Source organism: Aythya fuligula, chromosome 19, assembly GCF_009819795.1.
Source record: "Aythya fuligula isolate bAytFul2 chromosome 19, bAytFul2.pri, whole genome shotgun sequence".
Taxonomy (NCBI): domain Eukaryota; kingdom Metazoa; phylum Chordata; class Aves; order Anseriformes; family Anatidae; genus Aythya; species Aythya fuligula.
In genome coordinates, this window is record NC_045577.1 from 11,026,605 (window position 1) to 11,042,294 (window position 15,690).

The 15,690-nt window shown below is 47.5% G+C and overlaps 1 protein-coding gene across 1 annotated transcript; it reads right to left on the reverse strand.

Moving 5' to 3' along the window:
- Positions 1 to 254: 254 nt before the first annotated feature.
- Positions 255 to 14,337, reverse strand: NOXA1 (NADPH oxidase activator 1). The gene is made up of 15 exons (XM_032200402.1): positions 14,164 to 14,337; positions 12,724 to 12,806; positions 11,587 to 11,695; positions 9,259 to 9,393; positions 8,061 to 8,168; positions 7,285 to 7,344; positions 7,019 to 7,056; positions 6,371 to 6,512; positions 4,959 to 5,012; positions 3,938 to 4,010; positions 3,720 to 3,778; positions 2,697 to 2,866; positions 1,779 to 1,884; positions 1,573 to 1,696; positions 255 to 1,329 (listed from the first exon to the last, which is right to left on the reverse strand). The coding sequence occupies exons 1-15, from the start codon at positions 14,335 to 14,337 to the stop codon at positions 1,232 to 1,234; spliced, it is 1,533 nt and encodes a 510-aa protein (XP_032056293.1). The 3' UTR covers positions 255 to 1,231.
- Between the last annotated feature and the right edge of the window lie 1,353 nt (positions 14,338 to 15,690).

A 15,690-nucleotide genomic window follows, 5' to 3' on the forward strand; every position in this document is an offset into this window, starting at 1 on the left:
CCATGGGAGGCAATGGGTGCTGGAGAGCAGTGGTGACCGCTTAAACCCTAAGGAGGACTGACATTTTCTGTATCTTGCCCTGTGCAAGATGTGCAAGATTTTTGTAGCATGTGACAGAAAATCTTTCCAAGGACAGACTGACTGACAGCTGTCCTTAAGATATTTACTGGCATATCTCAGCAGAAAAATACAATCAGAACTTGATTTAAGAACTGCCAACTCTGGCTTAGAGTTTATTCTATATTCAAGTTATATAGCTCAGCTTTGTCAGACACTTAATCCACAGCAAGTTACAGCTCCAGGCACTTGAATATTTTATTTACATCAGCAGAGCCCAGACCATCTCAGCTGCAGGAATCAGACAGTCATTTCAGCCTTTCAAGCTACAGCTACCAGCCCAGTGCTGCGCTACCCAGTCAGACCCCTCCGCAATCCCTCCAAGCCTCTGACAAAGCCCAGGGCTGCTGTGAGCAGGGATGTTTCCACAGCTACCTCTCCTCTGCCCTGCAAGACCCTTATCCACACAGCAGTAAAATCCAGGTAGGACTTTTTAAGGGCTTGAGAAAAAAAAAATAAAATCAAAGGCATCTGGCCTAATAAATGATCAGAGCCCTTTGGCTCCAGCAGATCCATGATGGTCCTAACCCAGGGTGTTATCCCATATACCCCACTGCAAAATAGTTACAAAAGCCTTCCAAAAGAACAGCAGCTTTCTCTGGTGGAGATAAGAGTATGTGGACAAGGGGCCAGGAAGTGCTCTGCCTCCTCCTCACAGTCAGCTTCCCTTTGCTTCATTAGAGTGAGGCTCAGCCTTCCCAGCCTGAACTTCAGCAGCAAGGGAGATGGGGTGAATTCCTCCAGGCAAAGGAGCATCCTCCCACCCTGTAGTTTGAGCTCCCAAGCTCTGGCAGATTCCTCTGGTTGCTGCATGGACATTTCCCATAGCCAAACGTCAGATTCTTTCTTCCTCTCTCTGCCCCATACAAGCAAATTTTTGGCAGTGGAAGCACAGAGGTAAATATGTCATATTTCAGAACAGGCCATAGTAAATGCTGTCAAATTGCTGGAACAGACCCCATGGGATCTGTTTGTGGGGGTCATTTCCTGTTTAGAGCTCCTGGCTAGGCTGGCTGTGGCCAAATGAACTGCTACTGGTGTCTCCTACCCCTGGGAGACAGGACTGATGGCAGTGGGCTCCATGTGCAGTTAGGCTGGAGAAGGCTCCTATTCCCTATGGGAAGGTAGCACCACAACTGGTCTGGGTTGCAAAGCACTTGGGGAAGATGCCAGTCTTGCCATTGCAGTGTCCTTCAAGCCACTCCTCATTCACTGGGGAAACATAAAGAAGCAAGATTAGCTTTGACCCCTATGAGCAGGATTAGGAGAGTTTTCATGGCTGGAATTTAACTCTGGGCAAAACCCAGCACTAGTCTGCACATCCTGAGGGCACAAGCTTGAAACAGCATTGGAGAAGCCATGCACTCCCCAGTCCTTCCCTGCAGCAGACTCTGAAAGCCTGGCCTGGGACAGCCTTTGACTTGACAGACTTGACAGACAGGACTTGAGAGCTACCTTCAGAGAGAATATCCAGCATGTCCCCCTTGCTGAACTCCAGGTCCCCTGGTCCCTGTGCAGGGTAAGCATGCTGAGCCAGCATCCGGTAGAGGATAGGTCTGCCTGAGTGGGAGTCCGAGTCCTAGAGCAGAAAGTCAGAATGGAGGTTGCAAGGCAGTGATTAGAGTCCAGCACAGCAGAGAAGCTTGTCACGGCCCACATACCTGGCAGCAGAGTGTAAGCCTGCCATCTGTCAGCTGCTGCCACATCTTCCCTAGATCTTCCTCTCCTGAAACTGCACCCAGTTCTTTGCCATCCAAATGCCTGTAGCTGCAAGAGTTCATTAACATGGCTCAAATCATCTGATTTGAAGACAAGCTTTGAGATAATTCTAGCCATCTACCATCTTCAGTCTCCAAAGCTCACTTTGTAAGCCAGCTCCAGCTTATCACCTTGCACGATGACATGGGGCCATCCTGCATACTCAGTGGGCAGAAACGGCACTGTCAGGAAGAGACTCACCTCCTTAGACACTTAACAGAGGGGTAGATCCTAACCTCTCATCACTGCACTGCACCGCCCCTAGGGGTGCCGCTGTCAGTGGGATTTCAGCCCAGGACCGATTAACACTTTGGCCAGGCTCCCAGATTGCTCTGCATTGATCCTAGAGTGTCTTAAAGGCTGAGTTGGGCAGGAAAAATCCAATATGCAGCAGCTGTATCTGTACAGAGTTCTTCCTTCTGTTCCCCCATTGGCTCTCTGCAAAGAGCCTCCAGTTAAATGACCCCAATTAGGACCCAAGGGAATGGTGTCAAGCTGTGAGAGAGGAGGTTCAGGCTGGATATCAGGAAGAGGTTCTTCACTGAGGGTTGTTGTGCACTGGAACAGTCCCAGGACCAAGTTTTTCGGAGTTTAAGAAGCATTTGGACTGTGCTCTTAGTTATATGGTCTGAATTTTGGGGTAGACCTGTGTGGAGCCAGGAGTTGGACTTGATCCTTCTAGGTCCCTATCAACTCGGGATATTCTATGATTCTATGATAATTAAATGTTCCCAGAGGCCAGACAGAGTCACCTGCCTGTGTCCTCAGAGAAATCACTGCTGTCACACACTGCAGGGAAGGCATGCACACTGAGAGCCTACCTCAGCCTCCCACGCTCTGCCTGCAGGCTGAAGCGCTCCCGTAGAAGGGTCCGCAGCTCTGGCAGAGACGGCACCTCACCTGCCCTCACCACCACCATGCACTCACAATGCACTCGCAGCACAGCTGGTCTGTCCAGGATGGACGAAGCATCTCCTTGGGTGTTTGGGATCTGCAGAGAGATGTGGCAGCATGGACATCTTGGTTATTAAGGAAGCTCACAGCATCAAAATGAAGACCTTAATGTTGGAGGGTGGAGCTATGTGTTCAAAGCCTGGGATCAAATGTTCTTGCCATGATCCATAAAGCTTGTTTCTGGGTCTGATCACACAGATACTCCCAACCCCAAACCTATACGAGCAGAACCCCAAGACCTCCAGACAGCTGAAGAGGTACAGCCAAGGCCCTGTGTCCTGCTGCCTTCTGTCAGAAGTACAGCTGACAAAAAATGACTTCAAAATCCCTACAAATGTAGGCAGCAAAGACAAGGCAGCAGAGTTGATCTGCAGCTGACACTGCCAGAGAGGTGCTGTCCCCAGGTGGACAGAGGAGCAATTCCAGCTCCATCACACACAGTGGTTGGTAATAACAAAGAAGTGCACTGAAGGACATCGTCCCAGAAGAAAGCTAGTATAAGTGAATTATTGTGGTACCTGGACTGACAGGGACACAAAATATCACACTGGTAAGGGACTGCAGGTAGTTCAAAGATTGCTCTCTCTTGCAAAACAGGCTGCAAAGTGTGTGTCTGAGAGCACTGCCATGCCTGGGGCTTTTGGCTCATTGGAAGATGGCAAAAGGGCATTGCCCAGGTAAACTTCAACTTTGGTTGCCTCACAAAGCTGTATGGTCACAGATATGGGAGTGGTGGAGGAAAGGCCTCTCTGGAATGGCAAAATGGACAGTTTGTTTGTTTGTTTTTTCCCAGTGGTTTTGGGGCAGCTCATGAATTTTGGAGGATGTAATCTTTGCAGTTTTTACAGCCTCCTGAGGCTGTGGCAGCTTCAGTTTGTGAAACACTTTACCTCAAAGCCCATCTGGGAACCAGCATCATTTGCAGAAGCATTCACTCCACCAGGAGATTCTGCAGAACAAGAGCATAGAGACAGACCCTGTAGTCAGCAGAGGCCCCACACAGATCTTCTGCAACCCAGACAGCCCCTCCATACACCCATAAAGCTGGGGGCTTGGGGCACACCACCTTCACAAAACACCCATTCAGGTCCTTGGCCCAAGAGACTACCTGGTGTCTGCTTCACATGGAGTCGGTTGGGAGGCACCTGGGCAGGAGGGAGAGGAATCCCAATGCTGATCTTCTGTAACAGAATAGCATCAGAAAGGAGTGAGGAGAAGATACCAGAGAGTGAGCAAGGCCAGTGTTCAGGACAGCCTCCAACAGGTTATAAATTTCAGGGTGCAACTCCAGAGAGAACCCCAGGGAGACCAGTTCATGCAGCAAATGCCCAATTGCATGCTATGGCCTGGGATTCATTTGGAGGAAAAAATCATAGGAATATTAAAACAACTATAAGCTTGAAAAATCTCTCAGAGGCAGCTAGGGTCTGAGTCACAACTTGCTGCATTGGGTTTGGATGGAGAAGAATTGAGATCACATATGGAGATGCCTATGGGGGACATGGGAGATGAAGGAAGTTTTCCTGAGTCAAAGGTGAGGGTTGAGGGCTTAGGCACATGAACTCTAGGCAAAAATATGTGCCTGTTTAAGATATTACTATCCCACTGCAGATTTCCCTGCTTTTGCTTTGCTGGCAAACTAGTACATGCAGACACTCCTCACCCGCTTCTATGCTATGTCTGGTGGCTGTAGACATCCAGGGAAGAGGCTGGGGGCTGAACGATCACGTCTCATGCCCTCAGACTCATGGTGACAACAATGTGACAGTTGGTCAAGAGAGCTGTGGCAGCTGCTCCTGTTTGTGTGATCCATCAGCCCACTGCAGGTAAGAGACAACAATACCTATATCGGCCTACAATACAAGCCACTGCGGTCTGGATATGTCTAAGCCCCTATATTTTGTTGTAAAGAGATAAGATGTATAGAAAAAAAATAAGCATTTTTCCTGCTTTTAACCCTTCTGTTGTTCCAGTTCAAGAGCACTTAGTCCTCATTTAAGGTGTCTGAGCTCAAACACTGTGTTTACCTTACACCACTCTTCTATTCTGTGATAGTCTTACAAACAAATGTCCTGAACGTATTTCTCAGTCCCTTTCTCTCTCCCCGGGTTGCAAGTTTGTCAGCTTACCCCTTTATCCATCTTCGAGGCAGGCTCCAGAAGGGAGGTCGGTATGCGCAGCTTCTATGGGACACAAAGCACAGAACTGAGACAGCAGCAGCCTACTCAAGTCCATCTTCTGCTAAGACCAGTTTGCACTGCTTCGGCCATTGCAAAGCACTGTTGCCTCTTCACCTTGTTGCAAATGTGCCCATGGCATGCCCAGGGATGAGCCCAGCATCCCATATGGTTTGTGCTCAGAAACCAGTGAACAAAATTCAAGGGTCCTTTTACATCTTTTTCTGCTGAAATCAATGTGGCTAATGGAGTGGCTGTGATGTGACAGACCAAACACCTACCCATGTCCAACACCCCGCTCCTAAAACAGATGTTCAGGGAGAGAAGCAGCAAGGATGTCAAGGGGTACCAGCCCATTTCCTGTGACTTCTACCAATCACTGCTATAGAGCTCTTAATTTCAACTGATCACTGGGAGTAATTATGTTTACTTTCTTCCAGTATGTGTAATGTTTTGCTCTTCTTGACTTTGAATTTTGTCTGACACTTTACTTACCAGTCAACCAGCATATTCAAATCCTTCTGTAGCTCTTCACTGTTAGCTCCAGGTCTATGATATGTTGAATGATTTGACTGTCTGTCATGGAACATTATCACCTTAAGAAGCACTATATCACTACCACTATTACGATATCACTTAAAAATATGCTAAATGCTGAGGTAACAGCAGATTCTCTGTTGGGACATCCTTTCTTAAAAACAGACAAACAAAAACACCTGTACATTTATGCCCACCTTTTTCTTCTTTTAAGCTGTAATCACTCCTCAAAGCACTGCCCCTTGTGCTTAACCAGCTCCCTTTTTTGTGGTTTTATGAACAATCTTTTTATTTATTTATTTGAAATACAGGCTAATGATACATTTACTGACTCAACCTACTCCAGGTGTGTGCTGACTTTTTCAAAGAACTTACGTAGATGTGAAAATGGCTTGTGTCAACAAAATAATTTTCCATGTTGTCAAGTTTATCAGTTTCTATTCAACCTATTTATAAATTATATCTAATTAGGGACCAGGCCATCTCCTTGGCTCTGTTAGAACTCCCTGGTGACAAATACTGCTCTAAAATTTGGTTCTTCATGACTGTCATCCTACCAGATTCCACCACAGGATCACATACAGTAGAGAGCACAAATGCCCACAAAGGTGCCCTTGTGGGCACAGAGGTGAATGGGAGAAGCTGATGGGAGCCAAACGTCAGAGACCTATGGTTAGTAACTGGTCTGCGGAAATGAGCTCCTGAACTCATCCTCAGCTCTGCAGTGCTATAAATGGGTCCCCAAGGATGTGCTCAGTGGACTGCAGTGAGCTTCTGTTCACAGCAGGTCTGTGGTCTCTGCTGGAAAGCCCATTCATTTCCATTACCTGTCCGTCATGTATGGCTGTAGCCCAGCCATCCGCTCCTCTTGCTAGCACAAAGACCAAACTGTTGGCTTTCACTGCCAGCTTCTCTGAGCCCTCAAGGTAATAATGGGACAAAACTCGATAGTAGCCCGATTCACGGTCTCTGGAAAGAAAGAATGAAAATAATGATAAACATCTTCCAGATCAAAACAATGACTAAATTCAGCCTTGAAGTTCTGTTGGTACAAGATCACCAAACCAAGCGAATTCCATGATTTTTGAACCATGTAGTGAACACACTTTGTCCTGGAAACTAGGACTAGACAGCTGAGTAGCCTCTGCCACTGACCTGAGCAGGTTCTACAGCCAATCTGCTCCCATTTCCCAGCCACAACATGATCCTTGCCTGTATCCCAAAATCATCAAATCAGTTTGTTCAGACTGCCCTGATATCTTTATATAAGTGCTGCTACTGAACTGTCACTCTTTTCAATTGCAGTACCTCTTGCAGCCACAAACCTGTGTACATTTTGTATTCACCCCACCCTTTGGGGGAGGTGGCTGTGGATCATAAAGAGTCCTCAAACAAAGACATTAGAGGACAAAACGCAACTTTCTGAGCAGAAATAGTAAGAGCAGAGTTAGACCAGGCTGGAACTGAACACTTACCGTACAGCATCAGCACTGGGTTCATAAAAGCCCTGTTTCTGTGGGGGAAGCAACAGAATCTATTTATAACAGCATGCAATATAGCAAAGGCACTGTCTTATTTACTGTCCCTCTGAATGGGGTAGACCTTCACATGTGGTATTTTCTGTCTTCCCCTTTTAACCACATTCATCATACACTCTTACCATGACAGAGTTAGGATCTGAAGCCCTACGTGGAGCTCCATTACTGCTCCATTCCACCTTTCACAGCTACGCCCTACTCACCTGAGGCCTGAGAGGTTCAAAGCCAATGTACTCATCATTGGGAATGATGGACGAGATCACCTGTGGGAGAAAAAAAATATGAATCCAAGGTGGACGAAGAGATTTCCTGCAAGATTATCCAATCAGACCCACTTCATAAAGTAGGGACATGCACATAGGGGAAAATGAGAGCTACACTCCCAAAACAGCTTCAGCTGTTTTTGTCTGTTTTTTTTTTTCATTTTTCCAAAGTTCTTCAAAAGTATGCAAGTGAATTATTTTCCTGTTCCTTTTTTCATGTAAGAGGTCTATGGCCTATGGCACTTCTGATGAATGCACTGGGCACAGAAGGGATCAGAGAAATTCCCTGCTAACTTGCATTAAAGTATTTGGCAAAGCATTTGTCTCACAAACACACATTTGTCCCAGTGGGAATGCAGCAGTGAGTAGGAGCAAGCTGGAGGAAAGTACTCCTTTGAAAATGTCTTTGTCAGCAAAATGACAACCACATGGATCCCTAAGCACACTCAGCTTTTTCAGAGTTTAAGTGACTAAGATTCAAAGCTTTTTTTAGCAGCAATGTGCAATTTTGACAGAAGAGGTGTCAATTCTAACAGATTTTGATTTGTATGTTTAAGATGCCTTGACTCGCTGCAAGTCCTGATGGTTCTGCCATTGGTTCTCCACTAGTGCACTGACTGATTGCTGGAGTGTCCAGCAATAATGCTCTCTGGAGGTGTCAGGAGGTGGAATTTTTATCTTCTTGTTCTTAATCTGAATCTAAACATGTCTTTTACCTTGGGTTTACCTAGGAAATCTTTTGAATCTAGCTGTTCAATTTCCTTCTTCCGTGGTCTGAAAAGTTCTCCAAGGGGAACCTGCATAGGCTCTAAAAACAGATGATTCTAGGGCAGGGAAAGAAGATAAAGGAAAACCGTCAGTTAATATTAAATGAAATATGACAGTAGTGAAAAGCAAGTATAGCTTCCGTGTGTGTGTGAAACCAGCTCCAGGAAGACAATGGAGCAAAAAATATAGCTGTGAGCTTGAAAAAGGTCACTCAGGTTTAACAAGCATGTGAAAATTAAGAGTGCAGTAGCCAGTACCTAGTGTTTAATCAAAGGCTGACTCTGTCAGCAAGGGATGGGTGGGAAGGGAGGGCAGTAGAGTAAGGCTTATTAAAAAAATCTGAGCAGTTTCTCTAGTTGATTTCTGATGGTTTTGTTTTGTCAGTCTATGCAACCAATGAGTATCATGCAAATAGCAAATGTAAATCATATGCTAATGTAAAACGCGGTCATGATGCTAAAAGAGATGGTCAGATTTAAAAAGTGATAAATCTTTAGAAAGGATACAAGTAAGATAAGGACCTATGGAGTTAGCAAAATAGTGAATCCTCCAGGGAAAGTAAATCTGAGACCTGTAAGTTGTTCCTTAAAACCTCTAAAGGTTTAAAAAAAACCTCGAACGGTTTTTTTAGACCTTAAAAGTCTAACCGTAAAGTACTATTTAGAACCAGCTCCATAAACATGATTACACTCTATTCAAGCTCTGAAATGCGATCGCCATTTATGTCTGAACTGCCAATAATTATCACTGAGGCCAAAAGAATTCAAAAGTCAGACAGTTTCATGAAAAGTGAGACAGTCAAAATCTGCACTTGATGGGGTACTGCAGTTAAACACTCCCTAAGACAACTTATTTTATAGTACACGTATGAATGTAACTAAGCTCCTGAACAGCAGGGCTAGAGAGCACCCTCCCCAGCCTGTAAGGTTATCCCATGATTCCCAACTCTGGTGTTTCTGTGGAATTACTAGATTAGCTGAAGTTTGGTAGAGCATAACGCAGAAATGGCTTAGACTGTCCCCAGGAGACCAAGCAGGTGGATTGACAGGAAAACCCAAACAAATAAAATAATTAGCAGGTTTTTACCTTGGATTTACCATCTTGATCCAAGGGCACACCCCCAGGAACCCACAGATGTGGTCTTACCTGCACCTGCTCAAGGGCCAAGGCCAACATTGCTGTTCTTCCTTCAGGTCTCCACACGACAGCTTTGTCTAGGGTGACTCTGGCTTCCTGCCACTGTTGCAGCCGGCACTGCGCTGCTGCAGTGCTGTACAGCACCTGAGGCCAGCGAGGAGGGAGCAGAGATGTCTGCCTGCTGCTCAGAGGGCTGCAACTGAGCAACCACCCAGTGCAACCTACAAAGCTCAGCCAAGCAAGAGGGACCTGGCACAGAAACACTATGGATATGGCAGCAGCACAAACCTGCTCCCCTGATTACAGGAGAGGCACTGTGAGGAGCACAGCTGAAAAAAAGAATCATAATCAGAGTCAAAACTGATAAAAGCTGTACTCCCAGCTGGGAACAGGCAGTCCAGTTCTGTTCAAGGCAAGGAATGGCATAGGGAAGAGTAGATGAATACTCTGCTACCACACAGATTTTGATCTTATTCCTCCAGTGTCTAAGAAGCCAGTGAGGACTTCCTTGGCAAGCTGCATGGGTTATTTTATGCATGTAACTAGGTAATATTTTTTGCCGTGTAGAATTACTCTGATTCTCTTTTGCTTTGGAATAATTTAACTAAAATTGTTGCCCATTGCAGTGGGCTTTGAATGTGTAAGTTGTTAGCTGTAGCTTGTTACCCAGCACGTAAGTACATTGTTTGCTGAAGTAGCAAAGTGTGGAAGTATCATGAACTGGGTGTCAGGAAGCCTCAATTTATATGCTTAAGTAAGAAGATGATAACTCTTTCCTTCTTGTCACTAGCCAACAGTTAGTATACAGAAATGCTTCTGGCCTACAAGACAGAAGTGTGGCCCAATAGCCCCCCTCCAGTTTCTTACTATTTTATGTGATGGTTATCATTTTGTAAACTGCTTTGTGATATCCGGATGTAAGCTGTGCTTGGGACAGATATGCAGGTAGTAGGATGCTTTTCCTTCACTCCTTCATCACAACAGAAAATTGTTCTTTTGGGGTAGAATGGTCATGTTGAACACCTATTGGAACTGCAGAGATACTCCCTCTTGGAAAGACAAGGCAGCAGCTGCCACTCAGCTCAGTAGAAGTACTACAGCCCTGAAGGAGGCAAAAAAATCTCAGGATTTCTAAACCATCCACCAAAATTTCCTTTACTTTGAGAGGATCAGATACAGCCTTTGAGAGGCCATACCTGGGGAAAGCTGATGGCACAGTTCTGCAGAAGTCTTTTGTCTGCATAATTTGTAAAATGAGCTGCAGGTAGATGTCAGAGTGAGATAGAAATGAATCAGGATGTAGATCCTGAGTCGAGAGTGTCACCACAGTGAGGGCACACATCCTGGTAATATGTAGAGTATGTGGAGCAAGGGACTGGATATTCATATCAAAGAGCACCAACTTCCTCCTAACGAGATTAGGCACTCCTGTAGCCCTGTGATTTTTAAAGGGAACCTATTATTTCTAGGTGTGTCTGAGCTCAAAGAAAGCAGTACTGTGGCACTGAAACTGTTAAAAACAGTAAGGTTTGGATAGTGTTACAGATGCCAAAGATAGCTTCTTCCTGCCAGGTATAATGAGCACAGAAATTAAACAAGGCTGAATGACTGGTTCATGGGCATGCTTGATTTAAATTGCACAATGACTCCTCTTGCAGGAGTAAGGGATTAAACACTTATTTCCTGTATCTACTCTTCTGTCTGTGTGCAGGAACTCAGGACACAACACAAAATGAACCCTCGCAATAATGCATGCACAGTTTCTAGAAGTCATTTACAATCTCAATATTACAAACATTTACAATCAGTTCAGGGAGACTTTTATGAACAGGATGTGGCAGGTCAATTCTGTGGAAAAACATAAGAGCTGCAACGTGAAGCGTTACAGAAGCAATATGCGGCTCAACGTCTAGTATATAGGTTAGACAGAGATAATGTTGAGACAAGTTGCTACATTTGGAAAGATAGCTTTTGTGCACATGAGCTTTTTAAAAATATTCATTCTGGACAAATTTTGTTCCTATCTGTCTATACTTCAACCTAACTTTCATACATATTTATACAAGTAAGCTTAAAAAAATAAAGGCAAATTCCTGTGGATCTGCTCCAAACAATTTCACTTTTCAAACAGTAATTTGTTACAACTCTTCAGAGATGACATTGTTTTATGACTTTTTTTTTTTTAAAGGGAACTTAATTATAAAAGCACAAACAGAAATTTATTACTGTCCTAATGTACTGTCTTGAAAAGCTCTTGGGTTACTAGGGCCTACTACTGAAAACATGATGAATACCCCCAACAGAGGGGAAGGATGACTGAGACAGATTGGCCCTTACCTCCCATGCATAAAGAATGTGCCTCAGCCCCAGCTGCTTGTAATCAATGAAAGGATTTTGTCTTAGATGACTGAAGGCCATCTGATAGTCAGAGAGAGCTTCTTCATACCTACAATGCAGAGATGACAGGTGGAATTGAGACTTAAAAAAGCTGAAGACTCTAATATGAAGTTCAAGAATCAAACTAGCAATCTATTCTTCCTGACAGGCTAGATGAGGAGGGATGCACCAGAGACATGTCTTGTGACCACAAAAGTTCCTGTCCTATTGGGTAGTTCCTACCTACTGGGTAGCTCATACCAAAATGAACATGGTGCATCTCTTCTCCAGGATTATCTGCATTATTTCACTATTTGCGATAAACAATAGGCTTTGATACCTGAAGCACAGTTGCATTGCCAAGGATGAGAAAATGTAAAGAACAAAGGTTAGCAAATAGCATAAGCTCCCTCCCCAGCTTGCTCCTGGCAGTTTTGTCCCAGCAGACATCCTGGGGTAGAAGCGAGGGCTGGGAAACACCTGCTGATGGTGAGCATACATGAATGGCCAGAGCACTGCTAGTAGAAATTTGGATGAACTCTAAAGATAAGGAGGGGATTAGTCTGAATTTATACCAGCTATACAACTGAAATCAAAACAGGTTCCCACTGAGGTTTCAGGCTATGAAATGTGGGAAAGGCTGTGCAGTGGTTACCTGATCAAGAGCTGGAGGGGAAGCAGCTCTAGGCCAGGGCACTACCATCCACGAGCCTGCCAGGAGATTGTGTTTTTGGAAGGCCAAACTTGCACATAACATGCGAAGCCACACCAACTAGTGCAATTATATTTTCATTCCCAGTGAAAAACTGGATGGATCTCCCATCAGTCCTGCATATAGGAGTGGCTTCTTTCTCTGTGTGTACATGACAATAATGTCACATTAGCCAACTCCGGGGTCCTGGAGTTGTTGTGCAGCTCACATTTTCTCAGTTCTCCTATGTAAATGGGAAATAAGACTTGCTGATTTGTGACATGGTTTACCAGGCCAAATCAGACCTTATGAACTGCTTAAAATTACTGGAGGAGTGAATTTTAGGAATAACTTTTTAGTAAAGGGAGAAAACCAGAGAAAGAACAGGCAAGAGTTAAGTTACTTACATTTCTAACTGCAGATAAACAAACCCCCTCTGAAAGTAGCCAACAGCGAGCGAGTTGTCCTTGGTAACTGTTTTACTGAATGCCTAAAGAGAAAAACACAGATATCCTGGTGATCAGTTAGGATCTCTTATGTCATTGTCTGGGCATATGTACCCAGCTGGGTGCAGAAGCCATCCCTGGGCTTGTGACCAGCTTGTCTTGTCTAAGAAATGTGGGGCTGTGATCCAGGCCAAAGGGCAGAAGATGGCTTCATGTCACCTTTCAGGTCTTGGCTCTGTATGAGATAAACTTCAGGATTTTATCCTTTCTTGGGAAAACAGACTGACAGTAACAAATGAACCATGCTTGCCACATGATGTTTTGTGATCTGCAGAGCCTGTTGCCTTGAGCAGACCTTACCCTGATAACTGGGTATTTGAAATGCCTGTGGTGATGAGTGCGTAAAGGGAGAAAGCTGAAGGGGCTCACAAACTGCATCTACAAATTGGTATTTCTGATCCCAGTTTCCCAGCTGAGTAGAGGTAAGTACCAGGAAAGCTGGTAACAGCATGTGACCAGTGGTTCAAAGTGATTTCCCGCTCTGCTTTGTCTCAGTATCTTTCTGAGAAAGCTAGGAGGTGTGCTCCTACACTTACCATTGCAATGAGATGGTATGTAGATAATGAATCAAACCTGCAACCCCAGACTTTCCTTGCATTGTGTAAACAGGGACAGCATTGCAATGGGGAAAATATGTTGCAGGACATTAAGGAGTGACTGTGCTTCTCGGCACTGGTGGCTGGCTTCTCCCATGACTCAGCCAGCGCACTTTACTTTGTCTGCTCTACGGTGCTATAAAAGACAACCAACCAACCGCTAATCTAAGTAGAAGCATAACTGAGTTGCTTCCCTGTAGGTGCCTGTTTATTGGGGCTGAAAACAGGCTCTTGGGCACCATCGTGCTGCTGTCTCACAGCAATGGCCCCGCTTGGTGCTGCCACAGCTCTGCCCCAGCCCCTTCCAGCACAGCCTGTGCTCCTCTTTGTGCTGTGTAAGACAAAGTATTTATATACATCTCTTTGTTGGGCAGCTGATAGAGAGACATGCGGACAGGCTGGCTGCTAGATGCTGAAATAGTTTATCTCAGCACACTTGTCAGGTAGCTAGCTCACTTTCCAAAAGACAGCGGTAGTCCAGGATAGCAAGTTCTTCTGGGGAAATCTTAGCTCGTGAGGGATTACTTCGGGATGCACAGAGCGGCAGCACTCCCTGTTTTATACCCACACCATCAACACCCACACCCCAGCGATCAGCCCGACACGTCGAGTAAGGATTATAAGTAGTTTGAGAAAGGTGTCTCAGAAGAGCACATTCAAGCACGGAATCCCCCAGAAATCAAGGCGAGGAAAGCACCATCCGCCCGAGTCAGGGCCCGGCCACAGCCCGCCGCCATCCCCTCACCCGCAGGGCCTCCTCCAGCCTCCCGGCCCGCAGGTGCACGCAGCCGATGTTGAAGCAGATCCTGGACGGCGGCTCCTCGATGCCGCAGAAGGCGTCCAGGGCCGCGTCCCAGTCGCCGCCATCCGCCGCCAGCACCGCCTGGTGCCAGCGCCTCAGCAGCTCCCGGTAGGCCATGGCCCGCGGCTCCCAGCCGGCGCCCCGCCGAGCTGCGGGCGCTGCCCCGGGCGGGAGGCGCTGAGGAGGGAGGCGGCCGCCGCGCCCAGCGCCCTCCTTCCCGGGGCCGGCCCCGCTGCCGCCCCGTGGGTCCCGCGGGCCCGGCCGTGCTTCGGGGGAGAAGGGCGAGGTGAGAGGGTGAGGGGCTCACGGCGCCGGCTCTGCATGGCCGTGGCAGCGAAGGGCGGCTCCGAAAGCCCCCCGAGTAGAAGCTCTGGCAGTGCCCCTTGCGGGGCAGGGGCAGGGGCAGGGCCGGCACAGCCCGCGAGGCGTTCGTTTTATTCGTAGAAACACAGAGACATGGTCACGGCCGCGTCTGGGTGCACCTTCAGCACGGCACGCGCAGCGGGTAAATACGGTAAACCCGCGGGTCGTTACGGTAAATTCCACTCACAGACACACTCACACTCACACGCACTCGCACACTCGCACCCCGGGCTCGCAGGGTTGCTGCGGCCATCGGCGCCCCCTGCAGGCGCCGCGCCGCGCTCGGTGCTGCCGCCAAGGGGGCCCGGCGGGGCGGCGGCACCGGGCGCCGGGGGTTCCGCGCCGAGCCGGGGGTCCCGCGGGGGGGGGGGCTGCTCCGAGCGGCGGCGGCGGCGGCGGCAGGTGAGTGGCAGCGGCCGGTGAGGGGGGACGGGGACGGTCCGCAGCCGGGGCAGAGCCGCGCGGCCTCGGTCGGGCCCCCGGTGCTGCCTCGGGGCTGAGGCGGGCCCGGGGGCTGGAGGCTGGGGCGGAGGAGGCCGGCTCGGTGCCGGCGGCTCGCGCCGTGCGTGGCTCGCGGGCGGCCCCGGCGGTTGCCGAGGGCGAGTTGGGAGCCAAAGGGCTGCAGGCAGCAGCGGCAGCGCCGTGCTCTCAAACGGAGAGGCTTAGCTGTAAGCCGGTTGGCAGAGTTCCCTGTTAATGATTTTTAAATACTTTTGGAGGACCGGGGGAACAGTTCAGCGGGATTGGAAGTGCCACGAGTGTTGTCCATACACGTGGAAAGATGAAATGTGTTGTAGGGTAGGGGAGCTGTATGTTTGGTAACCTGATATCAATTGTGGGAGTAAGATAAAATAGGAGTTGGTCATCCCCCTGTACTTGGCTCTGCTGAGGCTGCACCTCGAGTGCTGTGTTCAGCTTTGGGCCCCTCACTACAAGAAGGACATCGAGGCCCTGGAGCATGTCCAGAGAAGGGCTACGAGGCTGGTGAAGGGCCTGGAGCACAAGTCCTGTGAGGAGTGGATGGGGGAACTTGGGGGGGTTGGTCTGGAGAAGAGGAGGCTCAGGGGAGACCTTATTGCTCTCTGCAACTATGTGAAAGGAAGGTGT